This window comes from Botryllus schlosseri, chromosome 3 (assembly GCF_051294905.1).
Source record: "Botryllus schlosseri isolate E-star chromosome 3, Bs_hap1, whole genome shotgun sequence".
In the NCBI taxonomy this organism is placed as follows: domain Eukaryota; kingdom Metazoa; phylum Chordata; class Ascidiacea; order Stolidobranchia; family Styelidae; genus Botryllus; species Botryllus schlosseri.
In genome coordinates, this window is record NC_137238.1 from 33,911,621 (window position 1) to 33,922,038 (window position 10,418).

At 38.9% G+C, this 10,418-nt stretch overlaps 3 protein-coding genes across 3 annotated transcripts in view; all 3 read right to left on the minus strand.

The window, feature by feature from the left end:
• LOC145435103 (kelch repeat and BTB domain-containing protein 3-like) overlaps positions 1 to 10,418 on the minus strand; it is a 273,848-nt gene that overhangs the window by 249,798 nt on the left and 13,632 nt on the right. The gene's annotated exons all lie outside the window — the stretch shown is intronic.
• Positions 88 to 3,329, minus strand: LOC145435106 (kelch-like protein 24). The gene has a single exon (XM_080312379.1). The coding sequence runs from the start codon at positions 3,327 to 3,329 to the stop codon at positions 1,677 to 1,679; it is 1,653 nt and encodes a 550-aa protein (XP_080168505.1). The 3' UTR covers positions 88 to 1,676.
• Positions 3,395 to 8,051, minus strand: LOC145435116 (uncharacterized). The gene has a single exon (XM_080312389.1). The coding sequence runs from the start codon at positions 7,953 to 7,955 to the stop codon at positions 6,672 to 6,674; it is 1,284 nt and encodes a 427-aa protein (XP_080168515.1). The 5' UTR covers positions 7,956 to 8,051; the 3' UTR covers positions 3,395 to 6,671.

Below are 10,418 nucleotides of genomic sequence, written 5' to 3' on the forward strand. Positions count from 1 at the left end.
ATCAAAATGGATGAGAGTGTGTTTTTCCAGATACAGCAAGGTGGTGAACGATTTTCCACATGTCTCACACTCATGTCTCTCATCTTTAGTATGCGAATGGATGAGTATGTGGCGCGCTAAATCCGGTCCTCGCTTGAAAGATTTGCCACATATTTTACACAAGAAATTGTTCACATCCAAATGTATCGCCATATGTCTTTCCAAACTACTCTCCATGCTATATAATGAGCCACATATTTCACATTTGAACTCGATACCATCAGTGTGCATCCTCGAATGACTTCTCAGACAACCTTTCTGTCGGAAAAGTTTACCGCATACTTGGCATTCAAAGCTTTTGGCAGAGTGGATGAGCATATGTGATTCCAAAGTCGTCTTTGAGCAGACTAATTTAGCGCAAATTTCGCACTTGTATTTTTTGATACTGGTAACGGTATGGACGCTCCTATGATTTCTCAAATCTTTCTTTGTGGAGAATGATCTTTCACAAATTTCACATTTGAAACCTTTCATGTCAAAATGGCGCAGCACGTGATTCTTCAAACCTCTCATTTCTTTTAGAATTTTGCCGCAAATTTCGCACGTAAAATTTTTAGTGCTGGAATGGAACTGTATGTGCTTTTTCAGATCATCTCTTTGTCCGAAGGGCAGAGCACAAGTTCGACAGGTCACAGTTTCTGCAGCAGTATGGAGCAGTAGGTGATGAGTCAAATTCCATTTAGAGGACAATTTGAAACAAAGGCCACATTGGAAAGGCTTCATGCCAGCATATATCCGTGAGTGTTCACTTGAACAGGATTTACTGGAAGAGGGTTTAAAACAAAATTCACATTTGAAAAGGCTCACAGTACAAGTGTGAGTCAGCAAGTGCTTATCCAAATCACTTTATGTGCTGTAGAATCGACCGTAAACGTCACAATTCGTGGTATGGTGTGGCGGAATGAATATACAGTGTTCCTCGTGACCCGCTTTCTAGAGGAATGACTTGCCACAAATTTGACAAAGCGTCTTTATCTGTGTGCTCCTCTACGGACTTGCTGCATGTCCTGTACCTAAAACTGCCGCCGATTGTTCCAATTCATAAGTCAGTCAGAGTTTGAAAATTCGAGGTATTGACGAACGACTATGGAAGCAGAGCTGCAGCAGAGATATGCCAATCTAATAATCTTTACGCCTCAATCTGCAAAAGTAAGCATATCTGTTATTAAAATTGTGTAAATTTTGTTTGTGGAAACCGATTGCAGCAGTGATCAAATGATATTTATATTCAGGGCTGACATAACACAGTATTATTCCAATTAGAATTGACTGCAAAAGTGCAGTGTGACAGTCGCGTTTTTCCAGCTCGTCAAAAAACGGTCGAAACACATCAATGGGTGCCAAGAAGTAGACAAATCTCAAAATTTTCTCCGTAACGTCAGTAACATTTTGATTGGCTCAAAGTAACACATGAGCTCAACACTACAAAATTGAGGGAAATTGGAAAGGAAGGAACACGAAGTCTGAATCAGCTGGGCTTACAGATAGTGAGAAAGCGTCATTAACACAGTTTTATAAAACAACGGATAACGGACAAAAAACAACATCCATGCTTTCTCGCAAGATGTATAAAACCAAAGGCAAGATGTTTGCAAAATCACTAATTTTGAAATTTGATCCGTTAACGTTTTGTGGCATCACAAGATGATTGCCGAAGCATGGATTCTATTATTCAGATATTCCGGGTCATCACTATGGAAGTCTATCAACGTACTCAACAAATTAGTTTTCGGATTGAACTCGAGGATATCATCGCAGAGCATTTCATCATTGTATCCACCACATATGTATATCTTTCCGAGAATACAATGAGTTTTGAAATCCATTCGCTTCCATCCAGGCTTTTGAACTGGAATTATCGTCCACATACATTCATCACTGGGTAGCCAAAGAATGTCGGTTGCATACATACAGTTCACAGTTTTTCCGCCAAGAAGGTAGATGGCGTTATTCAATGTACATGCACTTGCATCAGTTCTCTCAACTGGCAATGATGGTCCACGCGACCAAGTAGATGCTGAAAGGTTGTAACATTCCACAGCCAGCACAAATTTTGATGAAAATAAATCAAAACCACCAATTGCGTAAAGCTTATCCTTAGATATAGTGAAGGCAGACGCATCCACAATGGATTGCTTGTTAGGAAGCTTCGACCACTTGTTATTGATTGTGTCATATTGGGCCAAAGACTCGATCCGATTATGACTTGCGAAATAAAATTTCCCTGATTTATGTGCAACTACTTCACCGTATCGGAATTCTGGTAATGGACGTTCAAGTTTTATCCAGGGTGAATCATATTGGAGAATATTACGACGGTACAAATCAGAATTATTATCAATGACATATAGGTAGCAGTCCATCACAACTATTGCATTAAATCGTGTCATACTATCTTCATAATTGAAATGCCGCTGCTCGGTCAAAGACTTTCTGTCCATGTCAAACCACATAAAACGTTTAACTTTTCCATTCGTCATTATAATGCCAGGAGTGCAGTCACCTTTGTAATCACTGGCTTCTACATCTGATCTCTCAGGTAGCGACTTCATGATGTACATCATGCATTCGGTGGATTTGGCAACAGTTGGTTGCTGAGATAAAAATTTAAGATAGTAGACGGGGATTTTTTCCAGGTCGATGTGCTTCAGTAAATCAAAAACTTGATCGGCACGATCCAAGTCGTCATTAACCCAAATCATTGACGCTTTGCATTTAATAACATCCATCACATGCAAATCTTCAGAGGAAATCAAATCCTCTAGGAAATCGAACTCAAGTTCCTTGAAATAGGATGTTTTCATGATCGAATGAAAGTGATCGCGAGCAAAACTTCTGCATGCTTCCTGTAATTGTTGACAGAAATACTTATCAGCAATATACCTGGTATCGAAAAAGGAATCGACGTCAAGATTTTTCTCCAGTAAAAGGGACATAGCATCGCATACTTTATCAATTCCAAACAAATGCGCCACATACATTAGTTCTTCCGTTTTTCGAATAGGAAAATACGCTTGTCCAGTGTACATGATTTCAATGCAGGTCATCACACATTCAGGATCGACATGCTTTAAATCAACCTTTCCCAACATGTTTTCTTTTGTGTCGTGATTGAGCATCTTTGCAAAATACTCGGAACTTGCGGCAATGACGCACTTGTGAACAAAGATTTCCTTTTCTCCCGCTTTGATAATGAAGTCGCAATACTGTTGATTGACTCTGAACTCATTAAATTTCGATAGAAGGTCGAGGGCATGACCCGGCTTGCCAATATCCAGAAGATGTTCCATCACATTTGACCAGTTTATAGCCAAAATATATACCACACTCAAAAACTTTAGAATAATATCTGTAACTGTAACATCATACACACGGTGAGATTAGTTGTACTACATTGATGCAACGGTATCATCATATTCCTAACATAAGGATAGGAAAGAAAATGCAACCCCACATGTTAGTAAAGAGTGATATCCTTGGGCTCAGGTGACAGTAGATAGACTTAATCAAAAAATTTAATGGTACAGGGTCAAGCACGTATCTGGGTCTCAACAAAATCTACAGAAAGCAACAAAACACAGACATGTACAATTGTACAGTGGACACAAAACAATGGCCGAAAAGTACGTACCAAGTAACAGCCTAGCACCTGGGAAATGAATGCCAAATCGCATCGCAAAAACTTTTTAGCGTACGTAACAAAAACGTACCATAAAATTGTAGTTTGTGATGCTGAACCACAGTTTCAGGAGAACCAACTTATAGTACTTGAACAAGTTACATATTTTGAAAATCTTTCCAGCATCCACTAGCAGGTAGTGACGAACACAATTAAGTTCAGTTCATCAGGAATTTTCATCAACTCAAAACACCAGAAGACTGCGATACAATGAAAATATAGTGAGGTGTAGAAACGATTTGGAGTAGTCTTTGAAATCAGACACCCACCTGGGACGGAGCAAAGTGAATGGAAGGCATGCACATGCACACTAAACGAAGAGCAAAAGAAGATAGTACAAAAAGACAAGAAACAAAATGAGGTGGCATGTGACGGAAGGCGAGATTGATATGTCACTTCATGGTCTGGTAGACTTGAGGACTGACTAGTGTTCAATCAGTAGAAATTGATTGTGTTTCGACTTGAATATGGACACGCTCTGGGAATGCCGGATAGCCGACGAGATGACGATTCGAATGCTCTAATCCAAACCATGTAACAAATGTTACGATCTGAGGTGAGAAGTGACAGATGATTATTTTCTGAGTACGGTACTAAGATCGAACGCCCCTTTCCATGAAAAGGTATATCGTCAACGAGAGTTTGACGCTTTTTTCTCAATGTGGAACCGTCAAAACCGAATTCACGGGATCCAAAACTCATAGCAGAGCTACGCAGGTTACTGTTGATTAAATTTCAGCAAAGTCATAATCAACCCACAGCAATATCACAAATTGAAATGAAATCCGCATGGTCACAAAATACCATATTATTTACCCCCTAGGCCAGTGGTTTTCAACTGGTGGGGAATTCGATGGTTGGTTTCTGGTGGGGTATAGACACATTTGTAAACCGTAATATACAGGATGGTCTACCACACATGCGCGATTACCGTTACCAGTTATCTAGTCTGGACTGTATGAATCAAAACTCATAAATTGAAAGTGTCCTCGAAGGACGCCTAAATGACCTTCTAGTCAACACAATACTATCGGTTGACAATTTTCAAAATCACAAGCTTTCTTGAAGCTTTCAGAATTCATAACAAGAGTCCTCTTTTTGGGATCTCAAAATATGGTAACCTATTTCAAACGGTATATAGGAGTTTTGGGTAGCGGGGAATAAAGACTCGGGATAAATCTGAAGTGGGAAATGAAGACAAAAGGGTTGGGAACTACTGATCCAGGCCTATATGAGGTGTAAAAGTGACCTTACATTTTTTGTGGCTGCATTCAAGTTAGCCGACATATATTAACATAACCAAGGATTATAGTTCTATGATGCTATATTAAGTGATAGTTGAATAAACACCTGATTCTCCATCTCCTAACTCAGGTACTCGTTTTTTTACAAGCCCTACTAACAAGCATAAAACAAACTTCAATAGTTTTTAAGCATGGGTATGATACGTGTACGCCTACACGGACACAGACCAAGAAACACAGTCAGATAGCATGAAAATGCACAAGCAATAAACAGAGAATGATGGTATGAAAAAGCAATATAAATGCCGCTACATAGTTTAGTTGCTTGATAACAAAACTTGCTTATCGTGAAGATGTCAATGAATGCTGTGATACTACCTGCAACCAATAACTATAATTCAATAGCTTACTGTACTAGCTAGTTTCAAGATATCTCTCACAGTCTTATAGAACTTACAATTGAATTTGAAGAAAACGGTGACTGTACTAAGTTCAATAACTTGGAAGTTAAGTTCATCATTACAATACCAATGTGGTGCTGGTAAAAGTAAAAATAGATGCAACACTGTAAATTTTATGGAATTACAAGTACAGTTAGCAATATCTAAGACATGTCAAAACTAAAACTGACTGATGACACAAGCAGGGTTGATATGACTCGAGTCGCGAATTTCCGTCGACTTGACTTGACCTTGCAATTTTCTGTATTGACTTGCATAATTCCCACGACTTGTGACATTGTATATGGCTTGATTTAAGTCTCGTGATCATGGACGATGCCCAAAAATAAGCTCAGAACCAGTGTTTTTGTTTATTTGAAGGGACATAATGAGATTGATAAAAACTAGGGTGTTACGAGTTGGAGCCATCGAAATCACCAACGAACTTTAGAAATGTGACTTCAACGTGACTTGAACCCTATAATAAACAAGGAAGACTATGGCTTGGACTCGAGTCTCAAGACTGTGACTTGAAGTCGGCTAATTTTTCTTAGACTTGGACTAGGACTAGACCAGGTGGTGAGTGGTTAATGACTCGCTTTCACTCGAGTCAAAGCTAAAAAAATTAATACTTACTCGTGACTTGGCTGCAACCCTAGACACAACACAGAATAGTCTTTAAAAAAAGAATCCATCGATATATATTGTCGAATCCATGTGGTTTACATGACAATTTCACTCATAAATGTGGTAAAGCTTATTTCAAATTACTTTCAATTTCTCAAAATCCAAATTGTGAAAAGTTATAATTTTTACCTAAGATTTGTTAAAGTAGAATGAGTCTGAAAAGGACGTGGGAAAGTAGCACACGTAACCTAAACCTAAGCCTTTAGTACACTACACAGTCCACACCAACTCAAAATATTCTACAACTGTAAAACAACGATGATACAGAACTCAGGGTGATTTGGTTTACGACATGCAGACAACGCCTTACCTATAGTTAAAACCGTAATGTAAAACAATGATGGAATAAAAAATAGGAAATGTTGAGAAAACTAAGAGACTTTCATCCAGCAAAAGGCATGCAGGTTGGCATATTCTAAATGCCAAGTCAAGTAGATGACCAAAAATATTATCCAGCATATTTAATATAGACATGCATATAGATTCCCCATGCATGCCACTTCACATGACATAAATGTCATGTAAGGCTTAATTCCGGTCAATTGAAGTGTAAATATAAGGTAATTCTTCCATACTCAAAAGTTACTTTGTGTCAAAATGGGCTCGCATGTGGTTCCTCAAACAGGAACTCCTGACGAATAACTTTCCGCATATTTCACACCCATAATCTTTTACGTTCAAATGGCTCTTCATATGTTGCCTCAGAGAATGTTTTTGAACAAACGCTTGACCACACGTTTGACATTTGAAATCTTTTAGATCCAGATGGATACGCATATGCCGATTCAAAGAACATTTTTGGTTAAATGAAAGGTCGCATCTCCCACATTTAAAATCTTTCACGCCATAATGGATGAGCATGTGTCGCTGTAGGGATAGCTTTTGACTAAAATATTTGCCACAGACTTCACACTCGAATTTCACAGCAAAATGGATGAGAGTGTGATTTTTTAAATACAGCAGTGTGGAGAACGATTTTCCACATGTCTCACACTCATGTCTCTCATCGTTAGTGCGTGAATGGATGAGCAAGTGGTCAGCTAAACCTTCCCTTCGCTTGAACGATCTTCCGCATATTTCACACGAGAAATTATTCACATCCAAATGGATCGCCATATGCTTTCGCAAACCATCTGTCCTCCTATGTATTGAGCCACATATGTCACACTTTAACTCTATACCATCAGTGTGCATCCTCGAATGATTTCTTAGAGACTGTTGATGCTGGAAAAGTTTACCGCATACTTGGCATTCAAAGCTTTTTACAGCAGAGTGGACGGACATATGTGATTTCAAAGCTGTCTTTGAGCAGAGCAACATTGCGCAAATTTTGCACTCAACTTTTTTGATAGCGGATGCATTATGGACGATCTTTTTATGTTTTCTCAAATCTTTCTTTGTGAAGAATGATCTTTCACAAATTTCACATTTGAAACTTTTCACGTCAAAATGGCGCAGCACGTGATTCTTCAAACCTCTCATTTCTTTTAGAACTTTGCCGCAAATTTCGCATGTAAAATTTTTTGTACTCGAATGGAACTGCATGTGCTTTTTGAGATCATCTCTTTGTCCGAAGGGCAAATGACATGTTCGACAGATCACAGTTTCCGTAGCAGAATGAAGCAGTAGGTGCTGACTCAAATTCCATTCAGAGGACAATGATTTGAAACAAATTTCACATTTGAAAGGCTTTACGCCAGCATGGGTCAGCAAGTGCTGACCTGAACTGGATTCATGCGCTAAGGATTTAAAATAAATTTCACATTTGAGAGGCTTCACCGCACGAGTGTGAATCAGCAAGTGAATTTTCAGATGACTCTTTGTGCTGTAAAATCGACCACAAACGTCACACTCGTGGTATGGCATGGAATGGCGGAATGAATAAACAGGGTTCCTTGTGACCAGCTTCCGCGAGTAATAACTTGACACAAATTTAACAAAGCGTGTTCAACTGCGCTCTATGATGAACTTGCTGCGTGTCTTGTAACTAAAACTAGCCCAAATCGTCCCAATGCTCAAATCAGTCCGAGTTTGAAAATTCAAGGTAGTGATGAACGATGATAGAAGCAGAGCTGCCACAGAGGTATCAATCTATAAATTTCAATGCATCAATCTGAAAAAGTAAGCAGGACTATTATTAAATCAGTGTAAATATAGCTTGTGGGAACTGACTACAGCCATGATCAAATGATGTTCATATTTACCGCTTACATGCTGACACAACACAACAATATTTCTTTTTGAATTGACTGCTAAAAGAGCAGTGTGTCCGTCACATTTCTTTGAACTCGTCAAAAAATGATTAAAACACGTTAAGGCGGTGGTTCTCAACCTTTTAAACCCCAAGGCATGCTTTCGAAATGAAAAATAGTAGGGTACACACCAGCAAACTACCAGAATACTTAGCAGCACCCACTGCAGTAGTAACATTGACTAATGTGCCAATCCAAAATGCTTCTGTATTAAAAGTTAAGAAGTTCTCACGAAAACAAAACAATTCGTTGAATTTCATCACAGAGAAAGTCAGCGCAAGATTCGTGCTTGACTTCTAGCGCATATCTTTTCAATGTGCGGGCACTCATAGAATAATGCAATTTTCATCTTTTCTTCACGATCACCACTAACGAATACGGAAGAGTGGGAGCGAAAGCAATTCAATGCATTTTCACGCAAATCGTTTAGCATGTGCGTGAGGACTGAGGATAACCATACCTCAATAGTACTACTGGGAGCAACCGGCAGTTCAATTCCACTGACAAGACATGATACTCTTATTACAATATTTGAAATTGTCAAGACAAATGCATAATGAACACATTCAATATATTTTATCAAGCCTAGATCATGGGACGACGTAAAATCTTAGTTTCTAGTTCCACTTTAACTGACACCTCTTGAAAAACACAACTGCTTGTGCAGAAAGAATACTACAAAGACCTCATGCATCATCACAAAATAATTCCTGCCGAATAGAGGTTGAGATCCAGAGACTTCACGTCTTGCCAATCGAATTCTATCAACGTATTCAACAAATTCGTCTTGGGGTTGAATTCGAGGATACTCGTGCATGGTCTGTTAGAAAAGAATCCACCGCATATGTATACCTTCCGCCAACACAATAAGTCACAAAATATGAACGTTGCAAATTGGGAAGTGGGATTTGCGTCCAAATATATGCATCATGGGGCAACAAAAGAATGTTGCTTCCATACTGCGACTTGCCACTAAGACCACCAAGAACGTAAATGCTCTTATCCAAGGTGCATGCGACTGCACCAGTTCTCTTATCCGGTAAGGATGGCCCAATTGACCAAGTGGATGTCGAAAAGCTGAAACATTCCACATCTTGTATATAATTATTTAGTCCATTAGAGCCTCCAATTACATAAAGCTTATGCTGGGAAATAGTGAAGGCAGACGAAAGAGTTCTATATTGCTTGTTGGGGAGCTTCGACCAATGGTTATTATTTATGTCATATTGAGCCAAACAGCAGCTCGGATATTCATTTGCTACATAAAATTTACCCGATTTACAGGCAACTACACTGCTGTAATATGGAAATGAACGTTCAAGTTCTTTCCAGAGCGAATCATTTTCGAGAAAATTACGATAGTACAGATCATATTTGAGATCAATAACATATATGTAGCATTCCATTACAACAACTGAGCCTGGTATAAAATTGAATGGCCGTAGCTCAGTGACCGACTTTCTGTCTATGTCAAACCACATGAGACGAGAAAGATCAACATTCACCATCAAAATACCAGGAGTACAGTCACCTTTGTAATCACTGGCTTCTACATATGATTTCTCGGGCAGCGATTTCATGACGCACGTCATGCATTCGGTGGATTTGGCAACAGATCGTTGCTGAGATAAAAATTTACGATATGAGATGGGTATTTTTTGCAGGTCAATATGCCGCAATAAGTCAAAAAGTTGATTGGATCGATCCAAGTTGTTGTTGAACCAAATCATCGCGGCTTTGCACTTGATCACATCCAACATCTTCAAATCTTCAGAGGAAATCAAATATTCCAGGAATTCGAAATCAACTTCCTTGAATTCGTCCATTTTCATGATCGCGTGAAAGTGTTCATGAGCAAAACTTCTGCATGCTTGCTGTAATCGTTGACAGGAATACTTATCGGCAATATTTCTGGTGTCGAAAAACGAGTCCACGTCAAGATTTTCATTCAGGAAAAGTGACATTGCATCGCATGCTTTATTAATTCCAAACAAATGTGCCACATACATTAGTTTTTCCGTTTTTTTAATCAGGAAGGAAGCTTGTCCAGTGTACATGATTTCAATGCAGGTCATCA

Coding starts and splice junctions, on each gene's coding strand:
- LOC145435116 (XM_080312389.1), bottom strand. CDS start 7,955: ATGCCATACCACGAGTGTGACGTTTGTGGTCGATTTTACAGCACAAAG.
- LOC145435106 (XM_080312379.1), bottom strand. CDS start 3,329: ATGGAACATCTTCTGGATATTGGCAAGCCGGGTCATGCCCTCGACCTT.